The sequence below is a fragment of the Mustela putorius genome, unplaced genomic scaffold, assembly GCF_011764305.1.
Source record: "Mustela putorius furo isolate JIRA1106 unplaced genomic scaffold, ASM1176430v1.1 tig00000228_pilon_pilon_pilon, whole genome shotgun sequence".
NCBI classification, from domain to species: Eukaryota; Metazoa; Chordata; class Mammalia; order Carnivora; family Mustelidae; genus Mustela; species Mustela putorius.
Window position 1 is genome coordinate 1,624,008 of NW_025421322.1, and position 19,496 is coordinate 1,643,503.

The 19,496-nt window shown below is 38.9% G+C and overlaps 1 protein-coding gene and 1 long non-coding RNA gene across 5 annotated transcripts; one reads left to right on the forward strand and one right to left on the reverse strand.

The window, feature by feature from the left end:
- Positions 1-446: 446 nt before the first annotated feature.
- Positions 447-19,375, reverse strand: MTERF3 (mitochondrial transcription termination factor 3). Of its 4 annotated transcripts, none has more exons than XM_004768529.3 (9): positions 19,210-19,375; positions 18,970-19,040; positions 16,144-16,492; positions 14,694-14,846; positions 9,660-9,849; positions 5,269-5,416; positions 4,809-4,880; positions 3,519-3,680; positions 447-734 (listed from the first exon to the last, which is right to left on the reverse strand). In XM_004768529.3, the coding sequence occupies exons 1-9, from the start codon at positions 19,367-19,369 to the stop codon at positions 540-542; spliced, it is 1,500 nt and encodes a 499-aa protein (XP_004768586.1). In that variant the 5' UTR covers positions 19,370-19,375; the 3' UTR covers positions 447-539. The 4 variants fall into 4 exon arrangements, with proteins under 4 accessions (XP_004768586.1, XP_012920004.1, XP_004768587.1 ...); XM_013064550.2 differs by having other exon boundaries at positions 18,814-19,040; positions 19,210-19,288; XM_004768530.3 differs by lacking the exon at positions 18,970-19,040 and having other exon boundaries at positions 19,210-19,351.
- On the forward strand, positions 14,844-16,492 carry LOC123391444. The gene is made up of 2 exons (XR_006606121.1): positions 14,844-14,999; positions 16,050-16,492. It is a non-coding gene; the product is annotated as an uncharacterized LOC123391444 (long non-coding RNA).
- Positions 19,376-19,496: the final 121 nt, after the last annotated feature.

Consider the following 19,496-nt stretch of genomic DNA (forward strand, 5'->3'; position numbering starts at 1 on the left):
AAACCCTCTTCTTTTCCCAGTTCTCAGCAGCCAACTGTGAGCAACTCTGAGTATCTATACTCAGGAAGATACAGATACAGATCATCCAAAATGGAATGCATTTTGTAGCATGATCTACATGGATAGTAACTATTAAGTAAATAATAAAACAGCATGCTCCAGAAACTCTAGTAAGCTTTCAAAGCAAATAAAGAGGTCTTGTGATGAAACCACTTTAGAAGGCCTACAACTACAGAGGGAAACCTCTGTCCTCATCCTCACCAGTAGGACAGTATGCCCACCCATAGGAAAGTGACTCCTTCTCTCACTTGCTGTGGTTTGTTTTATCCTCCTTGAGAAGGAAGGAAATGGTCAAGTTGAAGAAAAATTAAGTCACTAGGAACTTGTTAGAAAGATGTGCCACAAGTGTGCCCAAATACACAATATTAAGAAATTTTTTTCCAGGATCAGTGGAGGCCTGAGGCATTTATTTAAAAATATGTATCACTCATTCATATATACATTCATTTTACATTATTATAGCTTTACATCATCAAAAACTAAAGAGTTTTTAAGAATTTTTCAAAGTCTTGTACTGAGGCTTTGGCAATCTCTTCACAAAATATCTCATCAGGTACAGACACTAACTTGTCCAAAGAGATGTAGTTAGGTTTTACTGGATCATATTGTGCTCTTCCTAAATAGGTAAGGAACAAATGCCTTTCTTTGACTTTAAACAACCTTGTATTAAATACCTAAAAAAGAAAAAAAAGTTTTTAACAAAAACATTATGCACTGAAAGATGAACTATTAAAATGTTTATTTGGCTAAAAATTTTAATTACTTAACAATTATAAAGCATTGACTATATGCTCTGTAACTATGATAAAGCTTCTGCTAAGAAACTATGATTAAAAAGAACTAACAGAACAATTATAAAGTAATTAAGGGCTATATTGTAGGCAAAGAACATTGGCTAATCCAGATGGAGGAGAAATTAAGATAGCAAATCCTCAAGCCCTGCCCCCAAAATACTTAATCAGAAATTCTGAATGGGGCCCACAGGTTCTCCAGGTGATTCTAATGACTGCCGAGTTTGATAACCAAAGTTAGAAATCAAGGTCTATCGGCACGGAAAAGTTTGCAAGATTTCACAATCTGTGAAGCTTCCTTATTTTGGTAAAATTCCCACCTGCTCCCTCTGACATTCATTTCAGAATGAAATGAACAAGGGCAGGCCCCTAGGGGAGCCACTAGGGAAAGCATGTCTTATCCATCTTGTGGTTAAAACTCCTAAGGGTAGTGTGAGTGGCAGCAACTTTTAAAAGGAGTCAGAAACAGGCCAACCAGAATTTTTATTTGCAAGAGAAAATTCATTTCATACCACTAAGTTTTTGAAGCACCAGCCAAAAATTTAAAGTCTATCAGTTGCCCCACAATCCTGTCAGTTAATGTATTTTTCCATTAGTTTTTTAAAAATAATATTAGCCAGACCCCTACAAGTCTGAGAATCCCAATAAGGAGGTCCCAGTTCTATAACTGGGCTTTCCAGAAGCAAGGGTTTGGGTGCCTAAGAGTCTGTGTGTTTTAAAGAAATGATTTTGCTCCATCTGGTCAAGTTTATAGTTTCCTCTATTCAGAAAGTTTCTGTCCATCTTTGAGACCCCACTCATTCTACTGACCACTCAAATGTCGGTTCTTAGAGTGGTAGCGTATCCTTGTTAAGAGCATGGATTTTTAAACTCAACTGACAAGAGTTCTAATCTTGGCTTTGTCTCTTGTTACCTGGGTAACCTTTGGACAATCCTTTTATGTTTTCTTCACTTGTAAAATCAGGATAATAATAGTACCCATCTCATATGGTGGTTGTCAGGATTAAATGAATTAATACAAGTAAAGCAGTAAAGGCAGGGCTAGTACACAGTGATCACTTAGTAGCTTCCATTATTTCTATGATTTTTTCCTACCTCTTCTAAATTAAATTAATAAGCTCTTGTAAGGTTAAGACTTATCTAAGTCTAGATTAAGGTAGACTTAGACTTAAGTCTACCTGGTTAAGACTCTAACATTATGTAAATCAATTACATTTTAGAAACTTGTCTCCCACACTAGATTACAAATTCCACAAGAATACATACCATGTCTGATTGATTTTTGTATCCCCAAACCAGATTATTTTATTATGCTCTGTCACTGAATTATCCAACAGCCCAGGGGAAAACTAATTGTTCCTGCTTTTTAGTTGAAGACCACTTACTTTACAATTGTTCCAAAAAGCCACATCTGTACCACTGCACTTTTAATAATGAATACATATACATTTAATGAAACAGAAAAACTCTCTATTAAGGGCCTATTCATAGTGAAGTATGATAGGTAAATAAACATTGCTATTTATGAAGGAACTGTACCAAATTCAATCTAGTTCTGAGTTATATTAAAGTTGTATTTCTTTTGCCTATCATGTATCAAGAACACATGTAGCAAACAGAGTAGGGGGATCACTCTAATGAAATTCAATCTTTCATTTATCCAGTATATGAATATGAATATGGAATGTCTATTCACATGGCAAACAGGAAAAAAAGGATGACTTTGATGAAATTCAATCATTCATTTGTTCAGCAAATATCTACTAAATATCCCAGTATAGCTCTAGGCACTGAAAATCCAGCAGTGTATAAATCAGACAGTATCTCTGCTTTCAAAGAATTAACATATTGTGAACAAGCAGATAATGTCACTTGCTAAAGAAGAGCAAAGTCTGATGAGCTTGTAAAATATAAATGTGGCTTGGCACAGTGGCAAACAAACTGTTTCATGCCTTTGTAGGAGATCATTACAATATGGCTCATTAACTCGTGGTTTTATTTATTTATTTTAAAAGATTTATTTATTAATTTGAGAGACAGTAAGAGGACTGTGATGGGGGGGGGCAGGACAGAAGGAGAGAAGCCCAAGCAAACACCCTGCTGACTGCAGAGCCCAGTGGGGTCACTCTCAGGACTCATGAGATGATGACTTGAGCCAAAAACCAAGAGTCAGACACTTTAACCAACTGAGCCACCCAGGCAGCCCTAACTGATGGATATAGATAGACTGGCATATACATAGACTGTGACTAAAAAGTACAAATAGAATTGAAAGGACCTTTAAGGGAAGTGATGTATTTCCAATTTAAATGGAGAAAAACACAATTGGGAATATGTTAGGCAGAATGAGCAGTAGGTAACAACTATTGGGCAACAGACTCGTCAATTGTGTCTCCGACGGAGATGTACATGTGTGCCCTAGAAGTTGTGAACTTTTCACAAGTGATCCCTCAACAAACAGCTTCTGCTAGATGTGTTCTTGATTTAAAAGACGGGCAAAAGAAATACAACCTTATTACAACTGTCAGCCTCAGAACCAGACTATCTTTGGTCCAGTTCCTTCCCAAACAGCAAGTCATCTTCTCAGTGGAACAGCACAATGCCCACAGAGAGCAGTTCTGGATGAAGGGCAATGAGAGCTCCCAGAGAGAGCCGTGCACCTGTTACCTGTGGGAAGCGGACAATGAGGTGATGGGGAATGCTCATCACATTGTGCACATAGTCAAAAGTCTCGGTCAGTTTCCTTTTATTTGCAGTCAACATCTTTGGGACTTTGGTGATCATATGTTGGATTTCATTACGTTTAAAACCTAGTTCAAGACGATAAACCTATAAAAAGGTAGAGTTACTTGAATCACAAACGGAAACAGTTATTTTGGCAATATGCCAGAGAACACACTGATTCTTTCAAAACTGGAATGAGGACTTTAAAATTTGGAAAGAGCTATGCCAGTGCCCTCAAGGGTCCCATGGGCACCCCAGTGCTTCTGGGGTAACCTGAATTTCAAGCCCCTTTCCTGAGATGAACCCTCATAGCATGGTGATCATCATGAAGATCACCAAAAGGCCCTACCATAACGATGAAACAGAATGATGGTGGATGTGGAAGTCCTGGTCGGGCTATCTGTATGGGCCCTATACCACAGACCAGCAGTTAAGACTGTCAGCACGTTTTTTTGAGCCTCTGCTCCCCAGAACACTCACATACATGTTATCTGGAAAAACATGTCAACATTCCAGACAGAGATGGTAAAACTAAACACCCATATATGTAGTTAGGTCCTCTGCTCCCCTACCAATCCACTGCTTTCCCCACTCCGCACGCTGTGCCCCCGCTGGATGGTAAGACCCATGAGAGCACAGTGCAGGGCCAGACGGACAACTGGACATGAAATACTTCAAGCACCTCAGAAAAACAGGCCTTCTATCATAATTTCAAATACCACTACAGCTTTGTATACTAACTAGTCAGCTGCCTTTGGCCTAATACTATTCTCTTGGAGGAAGGACAGTAACAAGTCTCTGGTACATCCTGTGAGGGAACTAGAACGGGCAGTGGGCACAGTTCTAAGGAGAGCAATGTGCTGGCCACTAGTCTTCTTTGCAGGTCTTCTGGATCCAGCCTCTAAATCTCCTCTCCCACCGAGGTGACATAAAGCCAGGATCTCACACTGGGTAACAGACGTAGTTCCCAGACATCACCCGGATACCTAATGCATTACTCCAGGATTATTGGTATCAGTGTCTACAAGGTGATTTCTGCACCCAATACCTGCTCAACATGTGAACATACTAACTAAAATAAACTGCTTGCTTGATATTTATTTATTTCCTAGGTCCATCTTTCCAGAAATAATTTCTTTCACAATCTAGTGTTCTTTAAGAAGACAGAAGCAAAATCTATCCTCTTAAGCACTTAAAGAAAGCGGATTTCTGAAAATCTTAAAGTTGACCTACCTTCATGTTTTCTTTCACAGGCTCCAGACTCCCAGTTAGTAGCCTTGGGAGACGAACTACCAGGTCTCTAGTCTATAGTTATTTAAAAAAAAAATCATTATTACTATACATGCACATTCAACTAGTTTGGGAAAATAAGCCATTATTAGGAACACAAATCTAAAACTCAAAATATGAGCAATTCAGAAAGAATTCAGGAATTCAGGAACCCTGAAAATACATAAACTTAAAACTGTTTGAGAAAAAAACAAATACTGAAAACAAAACTTAAGGCACTAACTTGATGGAATATTATAAAATAATACAGTTATATATTTAACCTAGTAGGGTAATTCATTCTTATACAAAAACACCAAGCATTTGTAGAATTCATTTGGGCCAGGGATCTTTGAGAAACGTGAGATTTAAGTTACTAAATGGAGCGCACATGGGAAAATATAAATTCTCCTGTTTTCTTTACCTTCTTCACGCTAAGTTCAAGTTCTTTCTGAAAAAATCCCAATCTGTTATCCAATCTCTCCACTGAAAAACTCAGCAAAAATGGCGCATTTCTGACCATCTGTGCGATATGTGCCTTACTGAAATTTTTTGACTGCAGATAAGCCACTCTAGAGAAATAAACAAAAAGTACATGTACGTATGATTAACATTTACTAAAGTCATGCTACTTTCCAAAGTAACAAAAAAAAGGAATAAATAAAAACATTCTATAGTAATGGTCCAAATATGGTTAAAGCAAAACAAGCACCCAACCAACTCTAGAATGGTTCCCTTTTCTACTTAGAAACCAAATAATTCTGAAATCTACTAACAGGTTCTCTTTTCAGTTAATCTGACTTATTACTTTGTAGAAAAAAACCAATAGCTTCCGTTTAAGAATTTTTTGCTTAGAACAAAAAAATCCACAAATTAGGAAATAAGAGATTCCAAACTCTTTTTATAAAAACCCTCACACGTGGCTGAAATGGAGAGGGGAATGTTTTAGTTTAGCAAATTTACTGAGTATGTATATTCGTCAATAATTTTTACTATGATTTTCAATACGCCTTTTGTTAACAACAGAGAAATTTCCTGCTAAGTTTCTGGGAACCAAAATAAGGTAGTAAAATAGAAAGTTTGACTATGAAATATCATTATTGGTTTTTAAAACCTATACACATATTAAAAGGCAGTTTTATTAAATACCTAAAATATACAAGTACATTGTCTTAATTCTTACCAGAAAAACAAAAACAATAACCTCTGAGCCAGGTAAATTTTCCACATTGTATATGAAAAAAATACAGATTCAAAGAAGTTAAATAATTCCTCTTAGGCCACTAGCTAATTAACGACCAAGCTGAGATGTGAACTCAGGCATGCCTACACTGAAGGCCTATGATATTTCTATACCATGTACCACCAGAGCTTATATTTTATAAGTGACTACTATTCCTTTAAGGGACTCCCTTAGAGGATATGAGAGAAAAGACCAATAAATTAAACTATATAAAAATTTAAAATGCAAGGCAACCCCCTCCAACCACTGACAAAGTCAGAACAAGTGTTGAGTATTTATAACATGTCACAGAGAAATAACTAATTTTGTTAAAATATATAAGAATGCTTACAAAAGAAAGAAAAAGACTTTAATTTTAAAATGGCAAAGGAGATTTATAGAAAAGGCAATGTATATAGAAATTCAGCATTGCAAAAGACCCTCCAAATGTTATTTCTGAAACAACACTGAGTCATTATGTTTTTGTTTGTTTGTTCGATTGGCTTTTAAGGCACTGTTTTTAATCTATAAAATGAACTGAAACCATAAATTCTGATGACTCTGTATTAGTGAGGGCAATAGAGAAACTGGCACTTCTGTACGATGCTGGTGGGAGCCTAAACTGGAAAACAACCTTACAAAGGACAACTTGTCGGTATCTATTAAGATTGTAAATGCTCATACCCTTTCACCTAGCAATGTCACTCCTAGAAATCTGTCCTACAGATACATAGCAGTATATGGGATATAAATGATAAATATATGTATATCATTTTCACACACACACACACACACACACACACACACACGGAGAGTCACTGCAGCCTCATTATGATAGTAGTGACTGGAAACACCCCAGCATGTTTGTCATGAGGGACTGGACAATCCACAGTATGGACTAAACAAGCATTAAAAACAAGAAGTCCTAGTACAAAACTATCTCTCATATACAGTTAAGTTAAGAAAGTGGAGAGCAGAATAGTATGTATAAATGTTACCAAGTTGTATGTACATGTGTTCATTTGTATTTGTACACACATATACACACATGCTTGCATATGATAGAACATTCTTAGGTCAAACAAAAAACCTGATCATAGTTGCTGCCTCCACAGATGGTCTCAGAAAGTTGATGAGGGATAGGAATAAGTAGGAGGGAAAGAGGATTACTTTTCTCCCCCGACCCTTTTTTTGGGTCACAGCAAAAATCAATATTTGACTAAAACTTTGTCAAAACTGTTGCTACCTTCTGATAATTTTTTTTTTTTAAGATTTTATTTTTTTGACTGAGAAAGAGAGACAGCAAGAGAGGGAACATAAGTAGGGGGAGTGGGAGAGGGAGAGGCAGGCTTTCCCACGGAGCAGGGAGCCTGATGTGGGGCTCGATTCCAAGACCCTGGGATCATGACCTGAGCCAAAGACAGATAGTTTACGACTGAGCCACCCAGGTGCCCCTGTCATAATTTTTCTAATAAAAAATTAAGATATAAGGCTCAGTCAAAAAATTTTTAAATAATTAAATGCTGATTATCCTTTTGAATATCCTTACAAAGAACCAAGTAACTTTTTTATACATTTGAAATTTTCTTCATTCAAAGGAAAACAAGTTTATGAAATTAATGCTATTATAGAAATCCTAGAAAATAAGACTACTGTACATACCAGAAGAACAGCTAAATTCAATTAAAATTAGAATACTCTTGCCTCTTACAGTAGAAGCTTGTCTTTTGCTGTATGTGGATAAATCTATTAAAAAATTGTAAGCAATTAAAATAATGTTCCAGAGTTTGAGTCGGCCAGGCTTAGGAACCATTAGACTACGCTGTCTATGAGGGAATATCCTTTTGTTGTTAGGAGGCTATGTGTGATCTGGAGCAAGTAACTTCAGCTTCCCTTCAACTTCGGTTTCCTTTACAGAATTAAGAGTAGGGAGACAGCGTGGTGCAGTACCCCAAAATCTGCAGTTAGACTAACTGGGCCGGAATCCCAGCTCCGTCATGTATACCATCCACGTCATCTTGGGCAAATTATTAAGCCTTTCTGTGCCTCCCCTGGAAAATGGGGATATTAATAGTAGTACTGAAGTAGTCAATGGTACTGAAATAGTGCTGTATGGTGACAGATGGTACTACACTTGTGATGAGCGTAGCATAACAGATAGCCTTGCACAGAATTGCTCAGTCACTCCTTTGTACACCTGGAACTAATGTAGCATTGCATGTCAACTATACTTCAATTAAAAACAATATTAGCAGAGCAGTCTCTGAAATGGCTCCCAATAATCCCCCACCTCCTGGTATGCACACTTCCTTTGAATAAATCTTGAACAATAGAGCAAACTCGTTTTTGAATGGAAAGGGATCAGTGTTCTAGATAGAAGAAGCAGAGCTGGATATGACAGACTGAGTTCCCTGGAATCATTCATTCTGTTCCCTGTAATAGTCTGTCTATATTATACCAGAAGGTAAGTCCCATAAAGAGAGAGGGTGTGCGTATCTATCTTTTGTGGTTCAAGTCTAGCTCAGTGCCTTGCATATACAGGAGTTTAAAATGTTCCAACACAAGGAATCAGTTTCTCGTTTAGTATTTTTTTCACTAATTCATACAAGGCATCGGGTTCTGATGTTGTTCAAGAAACTGTAAAGTTCTCTGATATGCAGTAAGGCTCACCATCAGTGTAAGAATAATCTGGGGGGTGAAGACTAGAGGCAGACCAGTTAGGAAACTATTAAAGCCATCTTCTTGTGAAATGGGGACCCAAGGTGATTTTCACAGTGAAGATTAAGAGAAATGTATTGACTATTTGAGAAATTAAAAAAAAATGATAGGTGATTTATTAGCTGTGGATACTAAAAGAAGAGAAGCCAAAGCTACTACCAACATTTCTGATTTGGTCAACAAGGGGAACCGTGCTCCCATTCAGTCCGTCTGGGAATAGAGGTGAGAAGTAGGGAGGATGATAAATTCAAAAGGTGAACTTAGGGACAGGGGCTCTGTCTTGTTCTCTTTGGTGTTCTCAATGCCTAGCAGGAGTCTTATGTCACAGATCAATACTATCTCATCTCACTGTATTGATTCTCACAGATTTAATAAATTATTTGAATGCTGAATGAAGTACAAAGATATTTATCAAAGTACTTTTTAAAGAAGAAAAAAAAGGAACAACCAAAATAGCCAACTTGTGGAAATGATTAAGCAAATTACAGAGTAATGAGCCAAGAGGATGTCAGATGTCTACCATCAAAAATTACCCAGAAATTAAAACAACCCACAAAAGTTCAGGTTTTCATAACTCTAAGTATACTCTCAGTAATCTAGCCATTTGTTAATGGATGAAAAAATTTTTTATTCCAGTTTCTGAAGAGAACCCTGTAAGTATTGACTCCGCAGTAAGTTGAACACATAAAATGAGAAGTCAAATAAAAGAACTGTTATAGATACTTAATCCTGATCAAAGAAAGTCCATGACAATAACAACAAACTTTCATATTATTAGCAGATTCTTATGCAGCTAAGACTTAAAAATATCTTACACATACGTTTCCTTCATAACCACTTCTTGGGTTATATGGAAACCACTGTAAAAGTCCTACCTGGTCTTGAGATTTTCAAGGTCTTCAGAGAAAATAGCATAGTTTTTAGTCAGGTATGTTCCCAGCTGGTTATCCTCTATACCCAAATCCTTAAGAAACATAAGTATTTGCTTAATGTCTTTTTCAAAATCCAGTCTCAGTAGGAGGTTGGCTGCATCAGGATGTTTTTCTATCTTTGAGAGATCCACTCCTATAATAAATTACAAATAGTGCTTGAAGATAACTGTTTAGATAGCTCATTAAACTTCATACATAAAAATACAAGGAATTACTGGTGAAGATCAACAACCTGTCCAAAAGAGAACTGAGATAGGCCAACAGAAACTTCTAAATTTATTTAAACTAAACTAGTTGCAGAAATAAAATTAAATTAAAATGAAAACGAAGTACTTCTGTCAAAGTCACATATAGAGGAAAACAGTTCATTTGGGGCTAAACTTCTGCCCAAAACAAATTCACCAAGTCATACTGATCTAGCTAGGATCATCATTTTTATCTATGGTTTCTTGAATATTGTTTGAAGGATGCTTATGAGCTCCAAGGAATCTCCACAGTAATTGCTTAACAGGTAATTCTACAGTGTAAAAAAAAAACCCTTTAAATAAATTGTTACTTTCTTTGACGTTTGTCATTTCCTTAGTTATAAGCATTATTTTCAAAATGTGTTTAGATCTCCTCTGGTGGGGAAATAAAAATAACCCTATGTCTCACTCATTGTAATCTCCAGGTTTTCAACGTGGAGACAAGTACCTTGAAGGACCTCAAGAAATGTGTGTGTGAGAACAGGTGAGCCTACACAGCCCTCAGATAGAAAACAAAGCAGAAAGTATAGAAATTTGACCTTCAGATAGTCTTGTAATCTTAGGAAGTCTAAGTAAGTGAGACAAGGCACAGGAGAAAGAAAGAGGGAGAAAGCAAGTTGTTAAAGTATTCTCTGGTTATGGATATAATTAGATGGCAATGTTAATTAGGCAGGGAATCAAAGTAACCTGTAATTCAAAATTCATTAAAACTTAGCATTTTTAAAAAATATATATTTTATTTATTTATTTGAGAGAGAATGAGAAAGTGAGCATGAGAAGGGAGAGGTCAAGGGGAGAAGCAGACTCCCTGCCAAGCAGGAAGCCTGATGCGGGACTTGATCCCGCAACGCAAGGTTCATGACCTGAACCGAAGGCAGTTGCTTAACCAACTGAGCCACCCAGGTGCCCCAAAACTGAGTGTTTTATTCTCTCACTTTTCCCCCTTTCATCTGCTTAAAAAAATAACCATGAACAGGAAAGGCATATTCTTTACCTTTAGAGTAAACATTTGAAGATACCTAATACCTAAAGGTTAGACCTAAATTTTATATTCCTAAAAATATTTCTTCAGGTGAAAAATAACTCTCAAACTGATTTCCAGATGCAGCTTTCAAGTCTTCAGTATAAAAGCAATTAAATAAAAACATTCTTTCTTTAATGGTATACACAACGAGAAAAGTAAATTATAATTTCTTACATTACTATATCCATCTATTATTATCAAAACAATCAAACCATAATTCTAAACCCAAATTCCTTTTTTTGTTTAAGATTTTATTTACTTATTGGACAGACAGAGATCACAAGTAGGCAGAGAGGCAGGCAGAGAGAGAGGAGCAAACAGGCTCCCTGCTAGGCAAAGAGCCCAACATGGGGCTCGATCCTAGGACCCTAGGATCACAACCTGAGCCGAAGGCAGAGGCTTTAACCCATTGAGCCACCCAGGCGCCCCATAAACCCAAATTTCTTGATATTAAACACGCACTGATGATTACGACTATAAAAACTGATACACAAAGACACAGAATGAAGACCAGAAACAGATCCAGGATCAACTAAATGAATAAAATAAAATATTAGCATATAATAATAATGGCATTTCAAATTAATGGTCAAAAGATACACATTCATTGCAATATAAGAGGTCCACTAGCTATACATTTAAAAAATAATTGTTTTAATTACTATGCTTATCATGGTGAGCATGATGTAATGTACAGAACTATTGAATCACTATGTTGTGTATCTGAAACTATGTAACATACGTCAATTTTACTTAAATAAAAAAAAATCCTTCTATATCTCAAACAAAATTTCAGAAGGTTAAGCCTCTAAATGTGTACTAACTCCAAAACCACTAGAAGAGAACTGTTTGTCAATTAGTAAGCTTGACTGCATACAAACGTAAAAACCATGCATGGCTTTCTGTAATAAGTGTATTTGCACAGAAAAAGGTAGGGAAAGCTATTCAACAAACTGGTGATAGGGTTACCTCTGGAAACAAAAGGTATGGGTATGGGTATGTAGAGAAGGTGAGCGTTCCTTCTCTTATAGTCCTCGATGGATAGATACATAAATCAGACAGAAACTATTTCCCAATCTCTGTGATAAATGTGGGAAGGGGTGCTTTAAAAATAACACACAGGATTCGGACTTGGAATTTCACTTCCTGTTAAGCTGACCTGTGCTGCAGTGTCCTACTCCGCAGGAGCCATCACACCCCAACTGCGCTCAAACAGAAATCCTGAAAAGCAGCCTTTTTAACAGCTATCGGAGAGCAGAATCTCATCAAGAGAGCACACTGCTGCCAGCACAAATCACTTGGGCTTACTCAAGATTTCTTTAACTTGAAAAAAGAGTCCCCGAATTCCCAGTACGGACCAGGCACTTCTGTTAGGCTCTGGGGATATAAAAAATGAGTAATCCACGCCTCTAACTTCTGGGTGAACGCCGTCCGAGTTGCTTTCATCCCTTCAGTAACTACAATGATTACCACTGTATTCAGTTATGGTTACACATATTTCCGTCAAGGTCTGGCAGGCAGCAGATTGTGCCCTAGAAAGTGCGAACCAAAAGAACTTTAATGAAGGGACTTTACACAGTGGTGTGACAGCGTGAACAAGGGCTCCCCTAGTGCTAAACAGACAAGGAGCAAAAAGTATTACCCGGACCCAGAGGGAACCGCAAGCTATTAAGAAGGGGTGCTCGGTAGGAGCCGTTGTCATGGAGCAAGGCAGTTACAGGGCCCAATGCAGGGAGGGAACAGGGGAAAAAATAAACTCCCACCTGCCTTCCCTCTCCTCCCGCAAGTGCCTCCCACTGGCTGAAGCTGCCCAGGAGCCAGCTGGCAAAGGAGCTCTAGTGCATGGAGGCTGGCCTCCCGGGAGAGAGAACAGGCAGGGAAAGGCGGAAAATAGATCTGAGAAGCAGACAGGCACCGGGACACGTGGGTCCTCAAAAACACTATCTGACAAGAAAATCAGGCCCCTCCACGGTCCTGTCATTTAAGTTACTTCCAAGATGTGCTGCTGACTTATCAACATACAAAGAAGGAATGGCTGAAACATATATTCCAGATTATATATTCCATATATTCCATATTAAGTATGCTGTAACTTACTTAAAGGCAGGGGCCATGTCTTCTGTTTATCTTGTATTTGCCATGGCACCTATCATAAGGCTGGAAAAGCTGTTCCAGAAGGAAAGTGACTGGATCTCCTCTTTGTAGCAGGCATCATCTTTCTCTCCTCTCTGAAGCCACAGAACACTTATTTGGATGTCTTATGTAGCACTTCTCACTTTCCCTTTCATTCCTGCAGACCATCTATTCTTAAAAATGTGTATTTAGATGCTTCTGAAGACTTGAAGCTTCTTGAGAACAAAGGCCATTCCCTGCACATTTGGGTAACTTGCACAGGAACAGGGAAGTAGACAACTGTTAGTGTTGTTATTAGTGCTAGAATGGAACTAAGCCGTGGTGATTGTGAGGGTCACCGAAGACATTCTAGAAGTTACTTGAACTAAGTCTTCCAGTTGTCAGAGCTGGCCACACTGAAGGAGGGAAGGGGCAAGCAGTAGAGCTGAAAAGGTAAGCAGGGGCCAGACTAGGCAGAGCTCTGACACCCTGAGAAGCTTTTGAAGGATTTCTAGCAAGTCACTGACATAGTCAGATTGGCATTTTAGAAAGAGAACTGGTATTTGAGAGATCATCAAGGCAAAACTACTGATAAAACGACTATCAAGTTAGGACACTCCTAACCTTCCAGTGAAAAATGAGAGCCTAAAGTACAGCCGTGAGTGGAAAATGAGAGAAGCAGATGAATTTGAGAAAGAATCCCTCACCTCCCCTCTTCCTCTCAATCCCCTGGGAGAAAGGATGTTTATCATCTGGGAAAATGAAGTCAGAGATGTGCGAGACCCAGGGATGAGAGAAGCAGATGGCTGCAATGAGGTATTGGATTGAACAGGACAGGACGAAGTAATAAGTCTACAGTGAGATCCCTTGGCTGTCTTCAACTATCCAGACCCAAGTGCATGCTCCCAGCCAACAAGCTAAAATAGTTATGGAGCAGGCCTAGATAGAAACCATCTACATTAGGGGGACGGTGGGCTCCAGGAGGAAGGGTGGCAGGTGGTAGCGAAAAGGAAGGAATTCCTCATCTGACAGGGTTTGTTGCAGGAAACACTGTCCTGACAGGCTACTGGAAGATGCGGGAAAATTTGGCCCTAGAAATAAAGAAAACTAACCAAAGGAAAAACAAGAACTATTAACAACTGTGGAAAAATGAAAAGTTGTACAGGAAGGAAAACAATCCAGAGAGCAACAAGCAATATTTACAGTCCTAATATCATCGCTGACTGAGGATTCGTTTAGAAATTTTTACCATCGCTATACTGGGCAAACCGAATAGGGGGAAAGTATGTGTACATACACGGGATCAACCAATGTCTAAAACTGATGAACCAAGCAACAGCACTGTAAACAGTTACATAAACAGAGATTAACTGCAAACAGAAAGAGCTGTAAAAGTTAAGTAGATCCCTCTGGGGAATAGCATGAAGCTCAGGAAGGATGAAGCAGAGTATGATTTTTCACTAGAAGCCTTTTCACATTATTTGACTTCTGTTCATCTTGATAAATCAAGTTTAGAAATGCTGATTTGAACAAAGCAAGGCAAAAAAGCGAATGAGGGATACCCTCAAGAAGTCTTTGTAGGTTACTGAGACTTACCTAGCAGCACTAATTTCTGCAGAGTCTCAGAATGATCCACGTAGTCTCGGAGCGTGTACGTGTCTGGGGGCAGTGGCGGGTCTGCAATAATCTGAATGGCCTCCTCCTCGGAAACCAGCTGCAATGGAGACACTGGAGGCAGGTCGTCCAGCGCTTCCAGGCCGGCCATGTAGAAAGACAGGCAGTCAGCTCTCCAGTCTGTATGCCCAATTCTAAACCTCTTGCCTAGTTTGCTTCTTTTTAAGGCCTGGGATCACCGCAGAACTAAGTGTCTGAGAAGTTCACATATTTTCTGCCTTCGGAGAGGTAAGGCTAAGACTGTTTAGAGAAACTGTTCCTCCAAGATAATCTATCTGTTGGTACATTTCTGTTCTTCTGTTCGTAAGGAGGAGGTCCCACACTAAATTCCTTCCCTTTAATTCACTTTTAATCAACAGGTAAGAACTCTAAAAAGATCAACTGACCTTCAAATACATTTTGAGATAGATTCTACCCCACCCTGTTAAACTGGCCCAAAGTACAACATATTCTACCAGCCTGATTTGTTTGTATGAGTTAGAGTCATTATATCCTGAAATGTCTTTTGATGCAATCCCCTCTCCTCCAAGTTATTCTCAAGTACGCTTTAAAAGGACTTCTATGATTCTCTTTCTACCACTTGTAGTCCTTCGCTGTGGACATGCCCCTCTCTAGCAGGGCCTTGATTCTGAGATTTTGTTTTGTTTAAACCAAACGTGGTATGGGAGACACTGGAAACTGTAACCTACCTTGAGCTAAAGAATCAAGACTATGATTTTTTTTGTTGTCCTATTTTTTGCTTCTAATCACTACCCTTCCTTATTTCTTAGAGCCAGTCTTTCCTCCCTGCCCCCCTTGCCCTGCTGTCTTTTATATTCTACTTAACCTAATATTATCTCATTGCGGTAAAATATTCCCTGCATGGGAATATTCCTAGAATAGGAAGCATAGGAGAGAGGATTGACTAAAAAGTGACAAAGGAGCTTTTTGGGGTGCCCTATTTGTGTTGTTTTGGGTTTGTAAGTTGTGGAGGCTGTTACACTACTAGATGTGTTTGTCAAAATTCATAAGCTGTACACTCAAAACTGACGAATTTTACTTGGATAAAATTATATCTTAATCAGGAATATCATATTAGGATAAATTATACCCTAGTAAACCTAATGACCACCTAAAAATTTTTTATAAATAATTTAAATAATAAAGTATTTAGAAAACAACTATTACATATATATCTAGAACACAGTATTTTATACAGTAATCTACAAACCTTTTTTTCTCAGTCAGGTAAGTAAATGAATAGAACGGACATTGTTCTTTTTCTTACTTGGTACAAAGTACGACTTGAAATGGGCTAACAGACTATCAACCATTGACCTGCTCAAACTACCAAAGTGGGGCAAGAGGGACTCTTCAAGAAGTCCAGAATTACCTTCTAGAGACAGCTCAGAATCAAAACTGGGTATGTTTTCTGTCTTCTGTGTCTGTTCATTCATGGAAGGAAGCAGAGTACCTTGGGCAGAACCAATCTCTTGCCTACTTGAGTTGGTAGACTGGGAACTATTCCATAAGGAGGAAGTCCTGTACGTCTTGAATCCCCACTGGAGAAAGTAATTGTCAGAAGACATCTGTGGCTGAGCAGAAAAGCCATGCAACAGTGTTTTTCCTGGTCTCGGGAAATGTTTTCGAAGTTGTGTAGCTATAATGAAGCTACTCAATTTAACTGAATTGAACCATCTGGGTATCTGTGGGGCTGACAAAGCCATTTTTCTTAAAGTAGCCTACAAAGGAAATATATAACCATCAAAAAAGAGAAACTTATTTGACTTAAATGTTTAGAATTATATTCAAACAACAAAATAATAAACTGGAAAATCTTTTTTTCTAATTCAAAGATGTTTAATAGACTTAGATGATTGGAGTAGTCCCATGTTATTTAACCACAGGAAAAGCCAAAAACAAGGCAATCCCAGTTACAAACCAAAGGATGGGAACTTTTGAACAGGAAAAATAAAGATTCTTTACAATGAGAAAAAAAGCAAAACCAATTGTATAAGAAAACCATTTAAAACAAAAATCTGTTAATATTTAAATTACAGCTGAACCCAATCATCTCTGTTAGTTTAATATTTAAAGGAAATAAGGTGATGCAATGAAGTGTTCTTGAAATTTGGTTTGTAGGACATTTAAGAAACAAACTGTTGATCAAGACACTGAATTATGCAAATGAATTTTATGTCTATGCATTACTCACAAAATAAAAAACAAGAAGAAATCTACTTTGTCCTAAGTGAATTATCACTGTCCTAAATATTATTATCACTGTTAATCTGGAAGATTGTTTCTTGGTTAATCTTCAGGGCTGAACACTGTTGATTATTTCAGATAAAGCTGTTCCTCAAAAGGGAACTGAACAAAACCAATTCTGCCAAATTCTGTTTTTTGGCTGTAGAAAAAAAGAAAAAGAAAAGGCCTTCAAAAACAAAAGGTCAAAACTAGCACAGAAATACATAAGCAGCCAGTAAAGAATATATGAATATTTTGACCAAAGATGCAGTTTTTTTAAAAAGATTTTTATAAGAAAAGGCTGTTAATACTTTAAGCTCCAAGATTATGAAGAAACTTTATATTTACACAGCTTAATTACAAGATTAGATTTGATGCATATAATTTTATGTTAAATAAGATAATCCATAAAACACAGAGCATGGAATCCAGCATATGGAAAATCCTCCACAAATGTTAGCCATTTTTTTTAAAAGATTTTATTTATTTATTTGACAGACAGAGATCGCAAGTAAGCAGAGAGGCAGGCAGTGGGGGGGTGGGAAGCAGGCTCCCTGCTGAGCAGAGAGCCGGATGTGGGGCTCCATCCCAGGATCCTGAGATCATGACCTGAGCCACCCAGGCGCCCCCTTATTACTATTATTATTATTATTATTGATTAGATATCCATATATAAATGCATTCTGCTGGATTAGTTGTAACATACAACTTTTTGATTTGTTTTTCTACAGATTGAAATTCAGCTTCTTTTATGCTCAGAATCAGACTGGATATTAAAGGTCTAACCTCCTCCCAGAGATCTGTAGTTTAGGGAAGCCTCCTGAAAGAGTTTATGAAAGTGAAAGTCTCATCGTCATTCTGAAATGATTTCAGAAAGGAAATAGATATGCACAACGGCCTTGTGGGATAGGTGCTTTTTGTTAAAGTCTGATAGGAAATGACCTGCCACATCAGTCAGGTTTTCCCTCAAACCTGTAACATTCATTCTCTACACAAAGTCATAAGAGAGCAAACTGGAAGCTTAGAAGACCTCAGTTGTACTAGTTGACAAGACTATTTCTTGTGGTGGTGGGCAAACTGGCCCATGATGGGGGTTCAATAACTATTCTTTAAATAACAATTTTTTGAAAAGGTTATGGATACAATAATATGACTCTTAAGGTCCCTATCAGCTTTAAAATATTTTGACTTCAAGTTTGTCTAGACATTGCATCCTACTTCAAAGCAAACTTCTGAAATCCCACATTCACTGTGAAGCCTTTCCACACTCAAATTAATACTTTTCCTATCATATAGCGGAAATTAACTTTTGAATTCTGCCATATTCATTAAAAGACTTTTCTGCATTCAATTAATGTTTATCCTGTTTGTATTTACAAGGGCAGTCTCCTCCCTACATCAGCATTTCACTGCTGTTATATACCTCTTAACAATTGATGAATTGTTCTGAAGTTCACCAGAGCAGGGCTGGGTTCTATCTCCGGACCCACCCTCCCAGGGGACTATTCCCCATTAGCCCAGGGATTTGCATTGCTCCAAAGTCTGTGGGATGGAAATGAGTCAGTTGCAACTATGATTAAATCATTTGTCGACTCAGTATTCAAAAGCGGGTGAGGCATTTGCAGACGTGCACAAAAGCCCTGCGTAGTGGTCCCAGTAAATCTAACACGGTTCCATCAGGAAGATTAAAGAAAAAAAGTCCTAAAGGACCTGTCAAGTCCATTAAAACATCATATACTAGGTTCTTGCTCTAGTCCTTCGCTAGGTATAGGAACGGTCACTTAAGTCCTGTTTTTCCAGAGTTCAAGATTTCTACCTCTGTAAGGCTGGTAAGTGAAGTCAAGAGATGGGGGGAGGGGTGGGTGTGAAGATGGCTCCGCAGTCAGGGGCCCCTGGTGAATGCCACACGCCCCTCCTAGGCCATTCTAACAAGTCCCCACAGCGAACTTCCGCAGGAAGCCGGCTGACATACTCTAGGCTTCCTTCCGCGTCCTTCGCAAAAAGCGCTAACAAACAAGCATGGTTGCGTTTTCGTCTCGTCGGCTAAGGGAAAAAAAACACAAAAACAAAAACAAAAACTAAATTAATCGCTCCCGACTGGGCCGCGGAGACCCAAGGGCCAGGAGGTCCTGGTCGCGGCCTGGACGCGGGTGGGTCCGGACCCGACCCCCACCGGGAGCGCGCCCCGCGTGCTCCCGCGGCTCCGCTTTACCTGTGGCGAGGCCCACGCTCTCGGTTTGTTTGGGGGTGGCTGCCAAGCTGGTCCGGCCCGGCCGGACCCGGCCGACAGTCCCGCAGCGTCTCACGCGCGCCGGCCCGCGCCGCCGCGCTCCCTCGCCCACGTGGACTGCGGCCGGAGTGGGCGAGACCATCTGCGAGACAGCGCGGGGGGAGAGCGGGCGGCGTGCGGAGGGGAGGGAGCCGGCCAGGGGTCACAGCTTCCCTTCTGCCCCACGCTGCTTCCCTTAGACCTCGTCCACCGGGAATGTGAAGACACCG